The sequence below is a fragment of the Eubalaena glacialis genome, chromosome 1 (genome assembly GCF_028564815.1).
Source record: "Eubalaena glacialis isolate mEubGla1 chromosome 1, mEubGla1.1.hap2.+ XY, whole genome shotgun sequence".
Lineage (NCBI taxonomy): Eukaryota > Metazoa > Chordata > Mammalia > Artiodactyla > Balaenidae > Eubalaena > Eubalaena glacialis.
In genome coordinates, this window is record NC_083716.1 from 222237540 (window position 1) to 222258730 (window position 21191).

General features: G+C 58.7%; 3 protein-coding genes across 3 annotated transcripts in view; all 3 read left to right on the forward strand.

Moving 5' to 3' along the window:
* The window catches only part of SPEG (striated muscle enriched protein kinase), a 55571-nt gene extending 52212 nt beyond the window's left edge, over window positions 1-3359 (forward strand). The window contains exons 37-41 of the mRNA XM_061187752.1: window positions 469-708; window positions 793-1016; window positions 1822-1897; window positions 2150-2299; window positions 2662-3359. Of these exons, the coding sequence (XP_061043735.1) occupies window positions 469-708; window positions 793-1016; window positions 1822-1897; window positions 2150-2299; window positions 2662-2854 (883 nt within the window). The 3' untranslated portion in view covers window positions 2855-3359. The remainder of the gene's footprint in view (window positions 1-468; window positions 709-792; window positions 1017-1821; window positions 1898-2149; window positions 2300-2661) is intronic.
* Window positions 3360-6181: 2822 nt separating this feature from the next.
* SPEGNB (SPEG neighbor) lies at window positions 6182-8077 on the forward strand. Its single transcript, XM_061205180.1, has 4 exons — window positions 6182-6309; window positions 6655-6962; window positions 7551-7692; window positions 7885-8077. The coding sequence occupies exons 1-4, from the start codon at window positions 6182-6184 to the stop codon at window positions 8021-8023; spliced, it is 717 nt and encodes a 238-aa protein (XP_061061163.1). The 3' UTR covers window positions 8024-8077.
* A 601-nt stretch (window positions 8078-8678) lies between these two features.
* Window positions 8679-15727, forward strand: GMPPA (GDP-mannose pyrophosphorylase A). The gene is made up of 13 exons (XM_061205192.1): window positions 8679-8769; window positions 9674-9734; window positions 9840-9937; window positions 10823-10926; window positions 11195-11381; window positions 11741-11800; window positions 12851-12981; window positions 14020-14154; window positions 14268-14365; window positions 14534-14580; window positions 14764-14856; window positions 14979-15147; window positions 15426-15727. The coding sequence occupies exons 2-13, from the start codon at window positions 9695-9697 to the stop codon at window positions 15524-15526; spliced, it is 1263 nt and encodes a 420-aa protein (XP_061061175.1). The 5' UTR covers window positions 8679-8769; window positions 9674-9694; the 3' UTR covers window positions 15527-15727.
* The last annotated feature ends 5464 nt before the right edge of the window (window positions 15728-21191 follow it).

The following is a 21191-nucleotide window of genomic DNA, read 5'->3' on the forward strand; positions in this document are numbered from 1 at the left end:
GGAAGGAGGACAGAGGTGGGGAGCGTGTGGAACTTTGGCAACACAGGGATTTGGAGAGAAGACCAGCCTGCTGGGGCCTGGGGAGGGGGCAGGGAGCCGGGGGAGGGGACGAGATCTGGGTCCTTAGCATGATTCAGTTCAGATTTTCTCTGTGCCAGGCACCGTGCTAAGTGCTTTAGCCATATGATCTCATTTAATATTCACAACTGAGAGGGAGACACTGCATTATTCCATTCCACAGATGGGAACACTGAGGTTGGAGAGGTTATGGGATTTGCCTGAGGTACTGAGCCAGTTAGTGGCAGAGCTGGGGCTCAAACCCAGGTTCCTGGGATTGAACTCCAGAGCCCCCCCTGGGAACCACAGCATTCTTGCCCCCAGCAGTCGCTGCTACTCCCTGCTTAGCCCACATAATGCAAGTGTTCCCCTGTCTCCTCTGAGCCTATGATATCCCCCCCCAACGCACAGGGGCCGCTTTGGTGTAGTGCGCGCCTGCCGGGAGAATGCCACCGGGCGAATGTTCGTGGCCAAGATTGTGCCCTATGTGGCCGAGGGCAAGCGGCGGGTCCTGCAGGAGTACGAAGTGCTGCGGACACTGCACCACGAGCGGCTCATGTCCCTGCACGAGGCCTACATCACCCCACGTTACCTCGTGCTCATCGCTGAGAACTGCGGCAACCGGGAACTCCTCTGTGGGCTCAGCGACAGGTAGCTGGGCATTCTGGGGGAGCAGGAAGCAAGGATGGGGGGAGCTGAGCTGGGATATCACCTGACCCCCCCCCATTCCTCTAGGTTCCGGTATTCAGAGGACGACGTGGCCACCTACGTGGTGCAGCTGCTACAAGGCCTGGACTATCTCCATGGCCGCCACGTGCTGCATCTGGACATCAAACCAGACAACCTGCTCCTGGCCCCTGACAACGCCCTTAAGATCGTGGACTTTGGCAGCGCCCAGCCCTACAACCCCCAGGCTCTGCGGCCCCTTGGCCACCGCACGGGCACGCTGGAGTTCATGGGTGAGGGCACCATGCCAGCCGGGGGGGAGGTGGGGTACTGCCAAAGGGGCAGCAGCCAGGGCTCACCCCACTTCACTCACATGTGTGCCATTTATTGAGTGCTTACTGTATGCAAGCAATGAATTAAGTCCTTTCCATGGATTTTTTTCAGTTTCTCTTTGTAATAGCCCTGGAGATTGGCATAATATTACCCCTGTTTTACAGATGAGGAAACAGAGGCGCCGTGAGGTATTTGTTCAATATCAGACAGTTATAAATGGTAGTGCCAGAACTTGATAAAGCTAGAAAGACAGGAGAATCAATTATTAATTTATTTAAAAAAGGGGAACCAGCTACCATTTAGCTACCTGCTAAATACTTTCTGTTCGTCATCTCCATTCCTTAGAGTAATTCTGCAAGCCACACTTTACAGGTGAGAAGATGGAGAGCCAGACAGGTTTCGTACATTGCCCAGGGCCCTGTCGCTAGAAGGGGCAGGCTGGGATTAGAGCCAGCCAGGCTGATTTCGAAGGTGTTTAATCTTGGTGTGGGCCACACCCTTTGTGAATGGGCGCCCACCTTCGGAGCTGATCCAGGAGAGCTTGTGACCCTGGTTCTTAGCTCCTCTGCAGTTCTGGGGACCGCCCACCATTCAGTGCCTGGGCTGATTCCTCAGGTGCCCCACATCTCCCCTGGGGGCCACTCTGCCCGCTGGCATCCAGGGCCTGCTGCTCTGGTTGTACCCATGGTCTGGGGCCTCCTCTGCCTCTCCCTGGTCCCTTGCCACCAGGAAGCTGGTTCAACTTGGCCTCTTGTCTCCTGTCAGCTCCTGAGATGGTAAAGGGAGACCCCATCGGCTCTGCCACGGACATCTGGGGAGTGGGTGTGCTCACTTACATCATGTGAGTGCCCCCAGGACCCACCCTCTGCCTGTACCCTCCCCCCCCGCCTCCCCAGCCACACATGCATGTGCACACTCGTGCACGCACACACTCGTGCACGCACACACACACACACATACACACACGAGTACCCAGGTGCGGGTAGCCTTGTCCCCGAGCGCTGTGCCCCTAAGAACCTCCACACTAACGTCCCCCTGGACCTGTGGGTTGACCCTCAGTCTGCATCTGTCAACTGAACTGTCTCTTCCACAGGCTCAGTGGACGCTCCCCGTTCTATGAGCCAGACCCCCAGGAAACGGAGGCTCGCATTGTGGGGGGCCGCTTTGATGCCTTCCAGCTGTACCCCAACACGTCCCAGAGCGCCACCCTTTTCTTGCGAAAGGTCCTCTCAGTACATCCCTGGTGAGTGGGTCCCACATCTGCCAACCTCCCAGCATTACCTGCCTCTGGCCTCAGACTGCCCTGGCCCAGCCCATGCCTAAGCCCCCAACTCCTCCCCCGCCCCAGTAATACACTGCTGCTGCTACTACTACTACTTTTCCTACTCCTACTCCTCCTAAGTGGCTGCACTACCACCATTTAAAGCCCATAACAGCCCTATGACGTAGGCAGAATCACTGTCCCCATTTCAGAGACTGGGAAACTGAGTCCCAGAGTTGTCTAAGCTCACTCACTAGGGGCAAAGCCCTCTGGGAGGGTGGGGTCCCCCTCCCTGCTCTGGGAGCCATGCCTGCAGGCTCACTGTCCCTGGCTTCCCCTGGCAGGAGCCGGCCCTCCCTGCAGGACTGCCTAGCCCACCCATGGCTGCAGGACGCCTACCTGATGAAGCTGCGCCGCCAGACGCTCACCTTCACCACCAACCGGCTCAAGGAGTTCCTGGGCGAGCAGCAGCGCCGCCGGGCCGAGGCTGCCACCCGTCACAAGGTGCTGCTCCGCTCCTACCCAGGCAGCCCCTAGTGGCTCGGACCACAGCCCGGCCTCGGGCTTCGACTCGGGGTTCCTGCTGACGCCCCCTGGACATTCCAGGGCCCACGCTGAGCCGGGTGGGCCCGGGGCTTTGGACACCAGCAGCAGCAACATCCGGCCGGGCTATTACCTCATGGACCTGCGGGGACAGAGACCCCGGGCTTTGGCCAATGCCACCCGGCCAGAGCCAGAGTGGGAGACCTGTGGTCCAGGCTGGGTGGGGTCAGGAACAGGAAGAGGGGCAAGAAGGGAATGGGCAAGTGACGAGGAAAAGAAGATGAGGAATAGGGAAGGGGAGACTCTCGGAAGGTTCTGGGGGAGGGAGACAGTGCATCTGGGGGAGAACCAACCCAGGAGGGTGTGAGTGGCTGAAGAGGAGGAAAAGGGGGGAGACCAGGGTGTCTACAGGCCATGGGCTGGGAGTGTCAGTGAAGCAGGGACAGGACATGTAGACGGTGCCAGGAAGCCAGAGCCAGTATGTGAGAGAGGGCAGTGAGGTGGGGGAGGGAGAGGAGAGATGACTCAGGTGGGGCTGGGGTGGCCAGCTGCCAGCATCCCCAGAAGGAGAAGCATGGAGGGCTGAAGGCTGGAAGTAGTGGTCTCTTGAGCCAGCGGTCTCCTCCTATCCCAGTGGATGCAGCTCTGGGCACTGTGCTGGCCCGAGGATGTTCTCATCACCTCTCCGTGGCCTTCGCCCTTCTTCCCATTAGTATTTATTTATTTATTGACTTTTATGAAGTCTCTCTGCCATCCAATCCCTACTGCCTATGTTGTCCTGACCTTCCCCCAAGCCATTCAGGTGTCTGTGCAGCTGTCTGTCCGTCTGTCTGTCACAAGGAAAATAAAAACGGCAAGCAGCAGGACCTATGTGTGTGGTCTATGGGGAGGGATGGCTAGGGGTACAGGGGGTGCACGATGCTGGGGGTACTGGGACAGGGGCATTCCAGCCTTCTCCGGGCCAGTGAGAGCCAAGGTATACTAGCTAGCACCTTGGGACCTTCCTACCCCACCCCTTGACCCTCCTGGCCCCTCACTTCTCCCTTATTCCTAGAGGGAGGAAAGATGTAGGTCTGTTTCTCCATCGAAAGCTTCTGGAATCCTGGCAGGACCACTGAATCCCCACCACCGCCCTCTAACCAGACTGGTGGCCCCCACCTCTTCTCACATGTTCCATCATCACAACTGGGAGGACGCTGGGCTCTGGAATGGACCAGCCCACACCCCAATCCTGGCTCAGCCTTCTGCACTCTGCCCAGGAGACAGGGCAGCTCTGGTCCTGACCCCTGGGGCAGAGGGGGTTTCATCAGGATGATTGGTCAGAGCAGGATGTGTGAAGAGCTATAGAGGAAACCAGGACAGGCCCACGTGCCCACGCTCTCAGTGTTGGAGCACCGATCAGGACACATGGGGTACCAGCTGCACAGGGCAGCTGTGAGTGCTCTGGTTGGCGTGTCTGCTGTGATGGGGCTGTAGACGATCATTTTCCTAGGGCCCAGGGACACTCAGTCTGGACCTTAGTCCCATGGCAAGCCAGGGGTCCACTGGGGGCTAAGGGGCCTTGACTATAAGTGCCCCCTGCGGTGCCACAGAAGGGTCACTGGGTCCTATAACTGAGCTGCCCTGCCCTGAGGTGGGGGGAGGGGGAGCCAGTTCTTGTGTCCGGAGGGACTTTTCCCCCCTGCCCCTCCTCCCATTGCAACTCTGCTCTTGGCAATGTAAAAGGAATAAAGGCTTTCACCATAAGCAGAGGGAGCTGGTGCTGGTGTGTTGCTGATTGAGGTTGAAGGCCCCTTGGATGTAGCCCAAACAACACTTTGCCCAGCCCACCCCAGTCTCTCTGGCTTCCCAGGACCCCAGGGAAGAGGCAAACCCCATCATCATAAAAGAAGAGGATATTAAAGCCAGCTGGAAAGGGCCAGAGGAACATTTCCCACCTGCCATTTTAGCGATGAAGATATACAGTTTGCCTGTGAGAATCTCTAATCCCCTACACACTGCAAGTGTTTTCATATAAAAATCAGGTGCCTGAACTCATATCTTGATAAATGGTAAAATTCTTCTCCCGTCCCCCCTCTGATCTTGAGCTTCCGTCTCATCTCCATTGGAAATGGCATGTGAACTGCTTGTTCCAAACCCAGAGGAGCAAAGGTAATTTATGTCAGCAGAGCCATGTCAAAATTGCTCTGATCAAAAGGTGACAGCGCTCCGCACCTGGGCGGGCAGTTACAATGAATAGAAGCAAGGCTTACCTGGTGCCCTGGCCTGGGCAGACTGGACTCCAGGCAAGTCTCAGAGGGATTAACCCCTTCATCCCAGGTGCTCTGATGCCCCTATGCACCAGCTGATGCCCAGAGAGGGAGCTTGGGCAGACCTAGAGTTTTAGAGTCAGTATTAGTGCCAGTCTCCAGGGACAGTGTAGCCCAGCCGGACCCGACCATGTCACATGGAGGGGAGTGAGTGGAATGGGGTGGCAGGAGAGGAGGCTGTTCTCAAAAATCTTTAAGGTCCCCTCTAGGTTTATCTCAGTTTACCACTGGGAGGCACAGTGTGGAAATGACAACCCTAGACTCCTGGGGTGGGGGGAGTAAGGCGCTTCCGGATTGGTTCTGACTGCCGCGTGGCCCTCTCATAATTGGCTAGATGGACAGTGAAGTCCATCGCTATTCTGGCTTCAGTCAAGGGCACCTCCACAAACACTCGCACCCCTTAACTGACTGTGTCCAGGAAGGACACGTTGTCCCACTGTCCAGGGACTGACCTGAGTGTAAACTACCCCAGCAAGGAGCTGAGTCTCTTGTCGACCTGAGGCCTTGTCTGGTCCTCCTGGGAGTGGGATGGCTACCTCCTGCTCTGGGAGGGCATGGGGCCACATCCAGCTGCCCAGCTGTCAGGGCGCTGACGTGTGATGCACCCCAGAGCCGCTCGGGTTTCCCCCCGGGGCTGCCCCAGTGGCTGAGTTAGCATCCCAGGCATCCTCAGGCTAAATAAGGAGACTGTTTGGGTCAGGGGGCGGGGGCTGGGGTCCCCAGGGGCTTGGGGCAACCACGCCAAACAAGGCAAGGAGAGGAGTGATGTATAAAACCTGGGCCTGGGGCTGAGCACCTGCCCGCGCCCTTGCTGTGCCATCTGGAAGGGCTCCGTGCCTCCTGCTACACAGCCAGTGGACCCGAGTCCTGAAGTTGATCCCTCACGGTGAGTTCAGATCCTCAGGTCAGCCCTAGACACTCCCATGTCAGGAGATGTTCTGAATCCGCAGGGTAAGGGCTGAAGTTTGGAGTCTCTGTGTCAGCCTAGACCCCTTTGTTTTCTGTTTCGCAGATGTCCAAAGCAGCTCCTGCCAAAAAACCAGTGGCTGCAGCCCCGCCTCCAGGATGTACCCTGGATATCAAGGACCCCCAGGTCCAGAGGGCGGCCATTCGCATCCAGGCCTCTTACCAGGGCCACAGGTGAGGGGGAGCCCTGGAGAACCTCTGGAGGAAGGGAGCTGGAGCTGCAGAACGCTCATGACTGCATTTGGGGGATGGACAGGGGCTGAGCACAGTGTCATGGACCACTGGGGTCACTGGACTTAGGGGAGAGCAGTTACTGAGGTGTGGAAGGGTGGCTGACACAGAGTAGACAATTTTATTAGGGTAACAATTCAGTAGCCATCACCTTCCCTACCCAGCCCCATGTTTAAGGGTCTAGTGGGCTGAGGGGGTGGGCAGGGGACGGTGTACGGATGGACAGGGCTGCAGGCCGCCCGGGGCCGTGTCATGGGAGCTCTGGGCCCTGACCTGGGCCGCGGGTAGGTCCCGGAAGGAGCTGCGCGAGAAGGGGCCGCCGCGAGTGCTGGAGCCGCTGAAGGACGTGGTGCTGATTGAGGGCAGCGCGGCTAAGCTGACTTGCCGCATTTCGGCTTTCCCGGACCCATTCATCCGCTGGAGCAAGGACGGCAAGGAGCTGCGCGACGGGCCCAAGTATCGCTACGTCTTCGAGGACCCTGACGTAGTCGCACTGGTGGTGCGCGACGGCGAGCTGGCAGACCTGGGCCAGTACAGCATCAACGTAACCAACCCCTTCGGCCAGTGCTCCGACTCGGCACGCATCCTCGTGGAAGGTACGCGCGCCCTGGGTGCAGTGCCACCGTGCAGAGCAGCACCACACAGCGGGCGGCCGCAGCCGGCTCCAGCCGCGTTTACCTCTGAGCCTTGCTGAGTCCGGATGGGGATGTGGCCCAGCCCCGGCACAGCCTAAGGCGCAGAACGGGGCGCAGCGCCGGCCGCGCGTAGTCCTTTCCTACCCCAGAATTCTGTCCCATACAGCCTAAGGAGTCCACTATGGGCGTCAGTCACTCGATTCCAGGGCCTCAAGGTCACAGCGAGCCAGAAGCAGAGCCAGGGTTAGAGCCCTGGTCTTCTGGCTCTCAGCCCAGGGCAATTTCCAAGGCGCCGGGAGATGTGTAAACATTCCCGGACTTTCACCCCTAGAATCTCTTTTGATCCTCCCTTCACCTCTGCGAAGGGCAGGATTAGTCCCGTTTGACAGTTGAGGAGATGATGCCCCAGAGAGGCTAAAGACTTGCTCAACGTCACACAGCGAGCTTAAATCCATCTCCTACTTAGAGCAGGGTATTAGCTGGGGAGGCGATGCCCCTGCCCGCCTCACCTCTAGGTTCCACACTGGGTGGCCCTTTCCCTTCCTCTAGTACCGGCGAAGATTCAGAAGGGACCGGATAACACTAAGGCGCGCAAAGGCACCACGGTAACGCTGACTGCCGAGATCATGGGCGAGCCTGCGCCCGACGTGGGCTGGACCAAGGACGGGGAGGACATCGATGAGGACGACAGGTGTGGGGGGGGCGGGACTTGCAGCAAGGACAGCGCCTGGAGCAGGAGCTTGGGCGGGACGGGGCCCAGAAACTGGAGGGAGTGGGATGGGGGCGGGGAATTTGGGAGGCGAAGAACAGAGCTGGATAATTAGCCCGACCAGGGCGCGCGTAAACTGACCGCAGGCCCTGCCCTCCCCTTCTTCCCACCTAGAGTGTTCTTCGAGATCGGCAGTACCACCACGACGCTGACTATCCGCCGGGCCACGCCTGAGGACAGCGGCAAGTACGAGGTGTACGTGGAGAACAGCCTGGGCATGGACCAGAGCTTCGCTCGCTTGGACGTGGCCTGAAAGGGACCCTCAGACCCTTCACCCTGGCTGGAGCCCCGGGTGGATGGGACAGACAACCCTCCTTCATCTTGCTTAATAAAGCTGCTCTCGCTGACCCTCCGCGTCTATTCGGTTCTTTTGAGACGCCATTTCCCCTGCATTTGCACCCACGCTTTATTCCCAGACCTACACCCCAAGGTCACAGAATGTTGGGGTCAGAATGTTTGGGGAGTGCCTAGTCCAGTGCTTCATTCTGCAGACAGTAAATCTGAGATAGAACTTCTCTCACGGTTAGAAGTTCCTTCACTTCCCAGACAGACTGGCAGAGGAGTCTACGACTCCGCCTTCTCTCCTTTCGTAAACCTCAAGCCCCACCCTCTCCTGGGGGTTTGCACTCTGGGCCCTCCCATTTCAAGGCTGGCCACACCCCCCTCAGGTCTCTAGCCTCGCTCTTCCCTGTGACCCGGCTCTAGGCTTTGGCTGGTACCCCTAGGCCCTTTCCTAGACAGCTTAGGTCCTAATCTTAAATTCCAACCTCTGCTTCTCAGGCGTCATCCCTCTTATTTATATCCGCCCCTAGATTCCTTGGCCACGCCCCCGTACTTTCCCATAAATCCCACCTCCTCCCTCGGTTAGAAAGCAAGGAGATAGTAAGAACTACAATTCCCGGCAGACTCCGCGAAGGAGTTCTCGCGACTTGCGAGAAGACACGTGCGCGGAAGGAGCAAGCAGTAGTGGGCGACAGATCTGGCGAAAGGGAACTAGTGGTAAAGGGAGCCAGTGGTAAAGGGAGCCGGTGGAGGGGCGGCGAAAGGGGTAGAGGGCAGAGGACGGACGGTAGACCGAGAGAGGCTCGGAGGCCTCGGCTGGCTTTCCGCACTTCCGGTCTTGTGTTGGTTCCACAACCCCTGGCTATGCGAGGCTAGGGTTTATTAGAGTCAGTTGTGGGGTTCAGAGGGTTAGCAATCAGTTCTCCGAATCCAGCGATTCAGTACTTGTCGTCAGTATCGGTACTCAGGGTTTGGTAGGTTCGGTGTTTGGGATGCTAAAGGAATCTGTCTTTGAGTCAGGGTTCATCACCTAGAGATTGGTTTTAGGATACAGGTTCAGCCTATATAGTTTTTTTTCCCTAGGATTTGGGATGCATCAGATGCGGATCAGTATTAGTTCAGTACTTGGGATTCATTCTTAGGATTGTAGTTAAATATTTGGGGCTCAGTCAGGGTCTGGGGTTCAGTATTCAGGGTTCACTATTGGGGTTCAGGGCTTAACATCTAGAGTGAGGATGCAACAATTGGGAATCGGTGGGTTTGGGGTTTCGGTTTTTTGAGGTTTGGGGTCTGAGAAGGGCTTCTCTTGCTGAGTTTCTGAGTTTGCTGAATTTGTGGCCAGAGGGAAGTCTGTTAGGGGTCAAATTGTGGGGTGTGAATTTCAGAATTTGGGTGAAATCCCTGTGGGGTTTGAAGGCTGGCTGGAGGCTGGGCTAGGATTTGAGTTGTGTGGGATTTGTGAGGTGTTGTGTCCGGGGCAGGTCTATATTGAACTTCGGATTTACATCCTCCGAGGGGACTAAGTGTTGCTATTTGGGGTTTTGGGGCTTGGTTGGGGTCTGAGTCAGGTTCCTGGGTTGGGGTGTGAGATCTGAGCCTGACTTCTCTGTTGGGATTTGAGGTTTAGGTAGCAATCGCCATCATGCTCAAAGCTGTGATCCTGATTGGAGGCCCTCAAAAGGGTGAGGAGCCAGGGGAATTGGGGGAGGAGGTTGGGCTGGAGTGGTTGGTGGGGTGGGGACAGAGGGAGGCAGGAAGCTGAAATGTGCTTCTTTCTCCTCTCCCAGGGACTCGCTTCAGGCCTTTGTCATTTGAGGTTCCCAAACCACTGTTTCCTGTGGCGGGGGTCCCTATGATCCAGCACCACATTGAGGCTTGTGCCCAGGTAACCCCATAGGCTCCCCTCTCCCACCTCACTTCCTGCTCATCTCCTTCTTGCTGTATTTCCCCCTTTTCCAGCCGTGACCTTCCCACAGGGACCACCATTTACAAGTGAAAATGTGAATGTCGCCCCCTGGAGTTGTGCGGTACAGCTACTCTGCTGTCTTCCCCTAACCTAGTGTTTCCTCTGGCCTTGTGCTCAGATTGCACTCCTATTTTTAAAGCATGGAATGTGGGATCAGGCAAGACTCTTAGAGACAATTTAACACTGCAGCAGGGGGAACCTTAATGATAGCAAAGCACAGAACTCATACCTTTGCTCACTGTGGAGCTAATTTCTTTATTGCTTTTGGTATTGAGGCAGGCATGGTTTTATTTGAATCCAGTCTCTGCCTCCTGTAAGGACTTGAGCAAATTTCCCATCCTTTCTGAGCCTTAGTTTCCTTATTTGTAAAATGGAGGTGATTAGACCTGCTTTGTGGGGTGGCAAAGCTTGCAATGATGTTTGTAAAGTGCCTTGTACAATGTAGGCGCCTGATAAATGATATCCTCATCTCAAGCTCAGATTGACACATAATAAATATGGCGGAAAATTATGGGTTATTCTTTAACGCAGCTTGGTAGGCAAAATCTTCCCTAGGGTGAGCCCCAATTCAGATTTGAGGGGGCACGGGATAATAGAATAATAAAAGGTTAAAAGATCAGGGGCTGAGACTTCCTCCAACTTCCTCATTGTCCAGAGGAGAAAACGGGCCAGAGTGGGAAAGTGAGTGCCCAGGGGCCCCATAGCTGAGAATGAAACTGGTCTCTCCAGACTTATGGGCCAGTACCAGGGATTTCTCCCTCCTTTCAGATATTTTTTTCTTCCAACCTCTTCCCTTGTCCCCAGGTCCCTGGGATGCAGGAGATTCTGCTCATTGGCTTCTACCAACCTGATGAGCCCCTTACTCGGTTCCTAGAAGCTGCCCAACAGGAGTTTAACCTTCCGATCAGGTATTTGTGCACACATGCTGTATGGGGCTGGGGGGTCAGTGCGCTAAGCCTCTGGTTCTCGGGAGTGGGGTAAGTCAGCATTCGCCAGACTTCACCCTCACACACTAGGAAGATTCCTATTTGGGCATCTTTGAATCCCTGAGTATATTGCCTTCTCTGTGGGCCTCGGGCAGGTATAACCCTGGGAGCAGGAGGAGTCAGGTGCCCAGGCTCCTGGTATCTGTCTCCTCTGATCTCACTGAGCTGGCCCTGGGGTCCCTGGGGACAGGTACCTGCAAGAATTTGTCCCCCTGGGCACAGGGGGTGGTCTCTACCATTTCCGGGACCAAATTCTGGCTGGAGGCCCCGAAGCCTTCTTCGTGCTCAACGCTGACGTCTGCTCTGACTTCCCCTTGAGCACTATGTTGGATGTCCACAGACACCAGCCTCACCCTTTCTTGCTCCTTGGCACCACGGTGAGGGGGCCAGGGGGGCTGGAGGGTGCAGAGGGGGTGATCCAGAAAGGTTTCTGGAATGCAGGATGTCAGGGAGGCAGGGACAGCCCAGGCGGTGGGATCAGGCATCAGGAGGGAGATGTGCCTGAAACCCCAGCAGTGGTGGAGGTGGTGGTGGAGACCCCAAGCCCTTTGGCTGCTCAGCAGTAGGGAGCGGGGGAGGAGTGGCGGCAGCTGTCAGTTCTCACCCTTGCTGAAGCCCTGTCCACAGCAGCAGAGATGCGTGCCAGATGCTATAGGAGAGGGAAAGAAAGAAAGAGAAAACAGACCTTGCTGCCGTGGAGCTGGCAGGTCACTGTCTCAGTGTGTCTGTCTTTCAGGCTAACAGGACACAATCCCTCAACTACGGCTGCATTGTAGAGAATCCACAGACGCATGAGGTGAGAGCAGAGAGGGGGCTGGCTGGGCGCTTGCTCTGTGTAGCATCATTCCCACTCCGCCTCTAGAGAATGCTGGAATGCTTTGGGATGGGCCCCAGTCTTGTCAAGCAGGTGGGGCATACCCTAAGTTGTTCATCCTATATCCTTTCTAGAGAGATCGTCGAGAGTGAAGGGGTAACAGTAGATGAATGATCAGGGTGCTATGAGAGCACAAAAGGAGGCCCAACCCAGCCTTGTCTGGGTGGGGGAGGGGAGGGCTCCCTGGAGAAGGCAAGGTCTGAGCTGAGTTTTAGATTTGTTTAGATGACGGAGACAGGAAGGCGTTGCATGTAGAGGGACCAGCATGTGCAAAGGCCAGGAGGCAGGAAACAGCATGCATCCAGAATTATGGAGGGAGGAGCATAATCATCAAGGCAGAGGGTCTCTGTCCTTGTTTGTGAAGCTCCCTGCCCCTGAGCCTGACTGACTTCCATGCACCCCTTTTATTTGTTCAAACTTTAGTATTAAAAATACATGTACACACACACACACACACATGAGGTTTTTTTTTGAAGTTTTGTGCTAGGCACTAGCTAGGTGTGAGGGAAACACAGCCGAACGACAATCCCTGCTTCTCAGGAACCCTTGGACTAGTGGGAGAGACAGTCAAAAACCAACCATCGCAAATGATACAAGTGCTACCGGTGAGGTGTGGCCAGAGGCCAGGGGTGCCCAGACCTGAGAAGCCAACTCTGGGGCAGAGTGGACTCATAGAGGAAGTGACAATGCCAGCTGGGTTTTGAAAGCCGAGTTTTCCAGATGAAGAGATGGGAAGGGACATTCCCAGCGCAGGCGTGCGGCAGCATGGAGTTGTGTTCTGGAAGCTCTGGGAGGTGGGGAGGAGACAGGCCTGTAGTTCAGACTTATCTTGAAGGTGAAGGCCAGCGGCAAGATGCAGTCTGCATTTTAGGAAGACCACTCTGGCAGCAGGGAGGACCTGGAGGTCAGAGGGTCTTAGGGGGTGATGGCAGTGGCCTCTCCTCCACTGATCCCAGCCCACTGTGTCCTCAGGTCCTGCACTATGTGGAGAAACCCAGCACTTTTGTCAGTGACATCATCAACTGTGGCATCTATCTCTTTTCCCCGGAAGCCCTGAAGCCCCTTCGGGATGTCTTCCAGCGTAATCAGCAGGATGGGCAACTGTGAGGCAGGCCCCATGGCCCTGAGACCCCAAGTGCCCCCGGTCACAGACCAGCCCCCCCCCCCCCAGTCTCTGCAGGCTCCACCTCCACCCGCTCACCTTCCTTCCCCTTCTCATCTCTACTTGTCCTCTCCAGCTGGGCCTCCCAGTCCCTCCCTTCCTAACCTCATTCTGTCCCTCTTCCTTATCCATCCCAGTTCCTCTTCTGTCACCGCCTGCCCACTCCCCTTCTGGTCCATTTCTCTCAAGCCCTGAGTGTCCCAGAGATGCCTTTTAGAACAGACGGCAACACACACAGTTGAGTGCACACAGGCTTGAGACACACACACACACACACACACACACACACACACACACACGTGTACTCTCAGGCTGAGTGCCCCAGAGCCCTGCTCGCCACAAGCCAAAGTCCAGGGTCATCCTCCTAGGCCTGGAACCTGTTCCTTTCTGTGGATCCCTGCCTTTGCTCCCTCCTCCCCCGCCCATCTCCCCATCTCATGCCTCATTCACTCATCACCATCTTCTCACTCCCATCCATCTCTCTGCTTCTCTCTCCATCTCTCCCGGCCTCTCTGTCTGTTTCTGCTGAGCTGGCATCTCCACCATCTCTCTGTTCTCTCTCTTTCTGTGACTGTCTCTGCCCCCACCAGCTGCCTTCCTCTGGGGTGAGTCTGTCTGTGTTTCATTCCATCCAGTGAGTGAGAGGGAGGGTGACCGGAGGCGGGGTTCAGAGGAGTGGATGGGGTGGGGGAGAATGGGAAAAGGGGGAGGAGCCAGGTCTGGTCCAACTCCATCTGGATGTGGGGCAGGATGAGCAGCAGGTCTGTGCCTGGGGGCACAGACAGCTCAGGGAGGAGAGGAGGTGATGTGTATGAGGGTGATGGGAGAGCTTCCTGGGTTGTGAGCATCCTTTTGGAGCAGATCTGACCAGACCTGGAGAGGTGGTGGGATTCACTCTCATTCCTATCCCCAAGAGACTGTTGGCCCCCAGTTGGGCTCAGCTGGGGAACTGATGTCAGCATCCCTTCCTCTGTGCCAGGGAGGACTCGTCAGGCTTGTGGCCTGGGGCAGGTACCATCCGCCTGGAGCAGGATGTGTTCTCCGCCCTGGCCGGGCAGGGCCAGATCTATGTGCACCTCACTGATGGTATCTGGAGTCAGATCAAGTCTGCAGGGTATGGGAGGGGCCTCTGATGGGGTGGTTGGGTCACCTGGAGGTTGAAACTTTGGGGTGGTGGGCACAGGCCCTGCTGGCCCCTGAGCCCCTGCACCACTTTCTGGCCCCCAGCTCAGCCCTCTATGCCTCCCGCCTCTATCTGAGCCAGTACCAGCTCACTCACCCAGAACGCCTGGCCAAGCACACCCCAGAGGGTCCACGGATTCGAGGTACCCATCCGGCCCCAATTCCTAACCTTTGCCCCCCAGCCCAGCCCCCTCTCCCCTCTGAGCTGTGACTCCTGACCTTAGATCCAGACATGAAGTCTCAATCCCTGCCCTCCCTGAACCAGATGTGGTTTGGGGTATTTGCCCCCAGGTTCTCTCTTCTGCTTCTAGGAAACGTTTACATCCACCCAACAGCTAAGGTGGCCCCATCTGCTGTGGTAAGTGGTGGCCCAGCCCAGGGGAAGCATGGGTGGGGCGGTACAGATACCTCCCGTGCTCGTGCTCGGAGTAGCGGTCTCTCCACTTTGTCACAGCCTGTCCTATGGCCTCAAGCCTTATCTGTTTTATGAGGGGATTGGATTTGGGGCCCTCCAAGGCTATGGTTGTGCTCTTCTCCACAGCTGGGCCCCAACGTCTCCATCGGGGAGGGGGTGACCATAGGCGAGGGTGTGCGGCTCCGAGAGAGCATTGTCCTCCACGGAGCCACACTGCAGGTAGGCACCCAGGCACACCCAGCAGCCGTGGCACCCCAAGAGGCTGAGGGGAGGGGTGAGCCCCGTGGGCTCTGTACCTGGCCCCTTCTCACCCCCTCACCTCACATCGTCCTGTTTGGCAGGAACACACGTGTGTCCTGCACAGCATCGTGGGCTGGGGGAGCACCGTGGGGCGCTGGGCCCGCGTGGAGGGTACCCCCAGTGACCCCAATCCCAACGACCCCCGAGCCCACATGGACAGTGAGAGCCTGTTCAAGGATGGGAAGCTGCTCCCTGCCATCACCATCCTAGGTATGCTTCCCAGGGCCGTAGGCTGTGAGAAACCTCCACAGGTGATGGCTGTGCCCTGTGGGAGCATTTGTGTGTGTGTGTGTGTGTGTGTGTGTGTGTGTGTTTATTCCTTTAGCAAACATTTACCCAGTGTCTGCTCTATGTGAGTCACAGGGGGTATGAGGCCAGGGCACAGATGGGCAGGGAGGGATCCCTCCCGGATGGCGGTGGCCCCCAGCTCTTTGCCCCTCGCCTCCCCCCACCACGGCCTCCCCCTGGTGCCCTTGTCCACACTGCAGGCTGCCGCGTCCGGATCCCTGCCGAGGTGCTCATACTGAACTCGATTGTTCTGCCACACAAGGAGCTGAGCCGCAGCTTCACCAACCAGATCATCCTCTGAGGGGGGCTGCCTGAAGTTCCCCCCAACTCTGATCCGCTCCCCTTGAGGCTCCTGCCTGCATGGCCAGCCTCTGTCCAGGAGGGACCGGAGGAAGCCAGCCAGGCTCTTCCTGCGCGCACGCGCACACGGGGAGCAACGTGGGTGGCCGAGGGACTGGTGGCCTCCCTCTCCACTCCCTAATAAACCCGGGTGAACCTTGGAGCCAGTAAGGACTCCGCTTGTGCCTGGGCTGGGGGTGAGAGTGGAAGGGGGGTGGCTGACTCAGGCCCCCCCCACATTAGCATTTAAATTGGAGTCGTTGCTTCGGGCTCATGCATAATGAATCTGGAGCCCTGGTAAATCTCCCCCTCCCACTGCCTCAGCCCCTCCTGCTGCTCTGGAGGAAGGCCCTCAAGGCTCCCAGCCGGCTGGCCCCCGCCTAAACCCCTACCCCGACGCCGCCTCCCTGTTCCTCTTCACTGGGCCCGGCTCAGGCTCCAGAGTGGAAGGATTCCGAAGGGAAGGGGGGAGGGTTTCGGTTGGGCAGTGGGGTGCGGGCTGGGAGCCCTGGGCCCGAGGGCGGATCTCCCGGAGCCGCTCTCCTCGGTTGCTGCTGAGCCCCGGCCCGGCCTGCTTTCTGCTCTGCCAGCCCCATCTGCTCCCAGCCTGGCTTTTGGCGGGGTCGGGGTTTCTCTCCCGCCCGAGGCCTGGTGTCTGCCTCCTAGTTCCTGGCAGGCAGGGTGGGCCTGAGCTGGTGCCTTTCTCTCCAGAAGCACAGTGGGAGCTACTCCGTTCTGGGAGGGGAGGGGCCCTGGCCACCTCCCACCACCCTGGCTCTGCTCTTTGGGGGGGGTCTCAGTCTTCCTTCCACATTCCTGAAGCCCCAGAGATACCCAGCCATCTCTCGTGTTTGCCTATGACCCCCGTGTGCCCCTCCCGGTGCCCCCCTTTCCCCAGCTGTGGGTGCAGAGCTTAGTTGCCAGATGAGCGGGTAATGATGGTAATCTGCTAATTGAGAGGAATCTAATTACCCGAAGAGAACGGGGGGGGGGGCAGGGCGTGGGTGGGAGGGAGGAGGGGGTCCTGGCAGCAGGCAGGGGTGGCAGGCAGCAGGGTGCCGGGGCCTGGTTATCAGCACCAGGGTCTGGGACAGAGCCCAGGATTTCAGAGCTTCAGAGCTGGGCTGTTAGGAAGATGCACTTTCTCAGGAGCTGGGCAGAGGGCGGCCTGGGGATTGGGCTAGGTGTGACCACCTCGCCCCTGGAGGCCCTGCAGGCTGTGTCAGAGCGCATGTGCGTGTGAAACAGTCGGGGGTTTTAGCGGTCCTGACCTACAACCTGCCTGGACGCAGCCCTTTTCCTGGTTCCCGTTCCTGGTCCCTCCAGTCTCTGCCTCCAGCCCACACCTTCCGTCACCTCTGTATGGGGTCCGGAGGGGTCTGCAGATGCCTCCTCTGGGCTGGGGTCAACCCCCTGAGGGCAGGGCTGGGAGAGGGGTGGGCCACAGGGCCAGGGGCTGGGTCCCTTCCTCTCCTCCCCCGAGTCCTGACCCTTCTGTTCCGAGTGGTTGGCAGAGGCCATGGCAGCTTCATCATAAATATGATAATTTAATTATTTTCTCAGCAAAACACCGTGAAATCCAATAAGTCTGTGTCAGGCCCTGGCCCCCGGGACCCCCCCTCCTGGGCCCAGTGGGGGTGGGGATAGGCACTGGACAGGGACGGGGTCAGTGTTTAAAGTGAAGGGGGGTTAGTGAAGCTGAGGTCTCTGTGGTGCGCCCCCCCCCCCCCCCGCCAAGCAACGCGGAGGGCGTTACTGATGTACAGGTGCTCAGGTAGAGCGGGGTCTAAGGAGAGAAGTTCCGATGCCCCCCACTCCTCTCCAGCCTAGTCTGCCCTGGGAGGGCCTAACATCCCTCCACCTCTGAGGGCACAGCCCAGAGCCCAGGATGTGGGAGTACCCTGCCTCCGGAGGGGAGAGGGCAGGGAGCCCCCTTCACCACCTCTGGGACCTCATTGGTCCTGTAAGGGTAGGAGGGTGCTGGCCCTGTGAGAACAGAGGGAACTGGGGTGGGAAGTAGGGGATGAGGGGGGAGGGATGCGGGGGAGGGGTGCGCTCTTGCCATTAGTGCTTTTTTCAGTTTCCATAAAAAGATTATTCTGTAAAATCAGCGAGGGGGAGCGAGCTGGGGGCCGGGGAGGGGGGCGGGTCCCTGGCACTGAGCTGGATGGGGTGACGGAGGAGGAGAGCTGGGGACCGACCGGGACTGAGCGTGGAGAGAAATTTGGATGGGCTTCGGGAGCCAGCTAGGGGGAAGAGGCCGAGCCAAGAACACAGACTGGGGGGAGGCTGGCCAGGATGGGGTGGGGGGAGTGGCAGGGCCCTAATCTCCCTCCTGCCTGGGCCTCCTTCCCACCCCCATCCCCATCCCCTCCCCCTGGCACTTAGCAGCCATCATGGGGGAGCAGATTGCAGCCCCCTCCCCCTCTCCGGGAAGCAGGCACAGCTGGGGCCCTGCCACATCTGCCGCATCAGCACGGAGCACAGCTGGGTGTGCCCAGAGCCGCGCTCCCCAAAACAAAAAGTTGGGGCGGGGGCCAAGGAGAACCCAGGCCCCTGAGACAGACGCACTGACACTTCTGCCAACAGACACAGACTCGTCGAGGCAAAGCTACACTCACCACCACACACGCTCCCTCGTGTGCAGAGACAGGAGAACTGACAAACATGCAATTACTCTGCCCCGCCTGCCGCCCTCACCCTTTCCTCCTCCTTCCCTTCCTTCCCTCCAGGCTCCCCTCCACCACCTTGGCCACCTCTGAACCGCTCTCGCCCTCGTCTGGAGGGAGCAGGGGCTTCACCCTCCCCAGGCACACGCTTCTGGGAGGCTTGGAGAACAGGAGAGCAGGGGGTGGTAAGGGGCATCTGAGTCCGAAGCTTGAGCCTCGGGAAGCCAGTGCCCCCCTCCGTGCCCATGCCCCTCCCCACAAAGAAACCCCCTCTGAAGCACTGGTCCTTGCCACCCTGGACGTGACGGGGTCTCCATCCCAGGGCCGACTGGCTGGGCACCCTTGAGTGTGGTCAAGGTCCCCGTGACACTCTGTGTTCCACTGGCCGCCTCAAGGAGGTGATGTCCTGCACGTCCAAGTTCTAGCCAGAGCTCGGTGGCTCCCAGGGCCAGGCCCTGGTACTCCCGTCCCCAACAATCTGCAGTACCCTCCGCTCAGCAATGCACCCCTCTGCTTAGCTTTGCTACCCCAAAAGGCGCAGGGTATGGGGCCTCCGTTGGTGGTGGAAAAGTCCCCCCTACTCAGCAGGGGTGATCAGGAGTCCCTTCTCCCCGCCTCCACCATCCCGCTTCCCAGGCGATGACCACCTCTGGCCTCTGATTAAATCCTGCCCCTTTGCAGCCCTCGTTTCTCGCTCTCATCTCCTTGGCCCAGGTGTCTTGCCCTCAACCCTCTCCTCCCTGCCTCCCCCCACCCCCGTGTCCCACGCCTCGTCCCCGCCCCTGCCCCTCAGAGCTTTAATCCCTGCTGCTGCTGTGCCGCCTTATCTGCTCCCAGCAGCTTTCGCTGCTGCCAAGCCCTCTCCCCCTCCTTCTCGGGATCTTCTTCCCCCCTCCTTCCCCGGTTCTCTCTTCTCTCTGACCAGCACCCCCTGGCCTGTCTCTGCCTCTCAGGCCCCCCATGATGACTCCTGGCTGACACCAGATCTGCACCCCAATGCCCTTTGCTCTCTCTCCAGCCTCAGCCCCGAGGTTGCAGCTGCCCACCCAGCCCCGCACCGATCTCCTTCCGCCTCAACCCTCCCCCACAGGCCCCACAGACTTGGTCAGTTTCTGACCAGCCAAGATTTTCCATCTTTCTTCCTTCCCTGCCCACTCCATCTCCTGGCCCCCTCCCCCGGTTCCTCCAGCAGCCCCTCAATCTTGGACATGGTCCCCTTCAATCCCAGTAACCCACTGCCTCGGCTTGGGTTGTTGGTGCCCGCCACAGGAGAGGGCTCAGGGCTGGGCAGGGCTGGGCTGGTCCTTGGACAGGGTAGGGTGTGCAGAGTGCTGGCGGGCAGTGGGGGCAGGGCCTGGCGGCGGGACGCTAACCCTCTTCAGTTGCCTCAGATCACGTCCGGGCCTCCCCACCCCCTTCGCTGGAACTCTCATTAACCGCTTCTCCTGCCTCGTCCGCAGCATAAATAACCCAGATAAATCAGCCGCCGTCCGCCCCCCGCCCCTCGGCCCCCGCACAGCCCGTTTGTCACCGCTGCTCGCTCACCAGCCAGGCCTGGCCCAGTCCCGGCCTCCGCCTCCCCCATCCGTGTCCCTTCCCGCCCACGTCTGTCCCACACTGGCTCATGCCTTGGTCCGCAGCAGAGCCAGGCCTGGGACAGGTGTCTGAGCTGGGCAGGGTGGCAAGGGGTGTACTCTGCGAGCAGGGGGAGACTGGGGCCTCCCCCTAGAATGCTATCTAGGAGTTTGGGGGTCATGTCATTTAGGAGTGGGGCCACCCAGGCTGGGAGTCTAAGGCCCACAAATGGGGGGAAGGGGCAAATGCAGCTCAGCTTGGGGGTCCCTGCTGGGAGAAGAGGCAACCCCAGAGCTCGGGGTGCAGGATGGGCCTTGGAGCCTCCTTGGAGCCCCACAAGCAGGATCCTGGGAAGTCTCCAGGTCTACCTTTTGGAGCATTTTGCCTAAAGAAAACCTCCGTGCCCCCTACCAGGTGTTCTGAGTCAGAACCCTCCTGCCCTCCCTACCTCTCTGCCCCCCATTCCCATGCCCTGCCTTGTCAGGCTGTACAGATGGCACTCTAATCTCTGCCTCTCAGTCCATCCACCATTCTCTCTCTGTTAGGAAGCCTAGTTCAGCCCCTGGGGGGTGGGTGGAGAATTGGACTGCGAACAAATCTGGGGAATGGGGACAACTGGTGGGCAGAGGATGCCTGGCTGAGGCTTCACATCCTGACCCTGCACTCCACACTCCCCCCCGCTGCCCCTCCGGAACCTGCACCCACATTCCCACCCCCAGAGTCCTTGGCAGCCCCTCCCCCTTTGCTCACACCCAGCTTGGGTCCTGGCTAGCCACACTTGGCCCTGATGCTCACTGCAGGGGGCAGCTGGTCCCCTGGGAGTGGGTGGGGGAAGCGGGGAAGGGATGGGGGAGCTTGGGCGCAGGGCTGGGCGTGGGGGTGGGGAAGAAGCTGGGCTGGGCCCCAGGGACCAGCTGGGCAATGAGCCGGGGAAGCAGCCGGGAGGCTAAATGAGGGAGATTATCACCCAACTGCAGCCGGGCAGAGAGGGAGGCAGGCAGGGAAGCAGGGAAAGGGAGGGGAGAAAGGACAGGGGCCAGAGGGGAAAAGGGTGTAAGGGGACAGGGTGGGTGATAGAAGAGGCTGGGGGAGTGGGGGGAAAAGGCCAAGGGATGGCCTGAAAGGACATGGGGGGGGCTCCCACTGAGCACAACCATATCCCTGGGGCCTGGGAGACTGGAGGATGAGGACTTGGGGACAATTGAAGACAGCTTGCTGTAGGGCAGCGGGGGTGGGGGGGGGACATGCAGCTAACTGCTGCTCCACTTCCCGGTGGCCTGGAACTCCCCTCACCACCCTGCCCCTGCCCACCCCCCAGTACCAGCTTACCACCCAACTTCATTCCTTCTAGAGGTTGAAGGCTCCCCGACATGCCCTCAGGAG

Bases quoted from the DNA above. Each gene is read 5' to 3' on its own strand.
- SPEGNB (XM_061205180.1), top strand. From the start codon at position 6,182: ATGTCCAAAGCAGCTCCTGCCAAAAAACCAGTGGCTGCAGCCCCGCCT. The intron at 6,963-7,550 runs GTACGCGCGCCC...CCCTTCCTCTAG, and splicing joins GGCACGCATCCTCGTGGAAG to TACCGGCGAAGATTCAGAAG. The intron at 7,693-7,884 runs GTGTGGGGGGGG...CTTCCCACCTAG, and splicing joins GACATCGATGAGGACGACAG to AGTGTTCTTCGAGATCGGCA.
- GMPPA (XM_061205192.1), top strand. From the start codon at position 9,695: ATGCTCAAAGCTGTGATCCTGATTGGAGGCCCTCAAAAGG. The intron at 10,927-11,194 runs GTATTTGTGCAC...CCCTGGGGACAG, and splicing joins GAGTTTAACCTTCCGATCAG to GTACCTGCAAGAATTTGTCC. The intron at 11,801-12,850 runs GTGAGAGCAGAG...CTGTGTCCTCAG, and splicing joins AGAATCCACAGACGCATGAG to GTCCTGCACTATGTGGAGAA.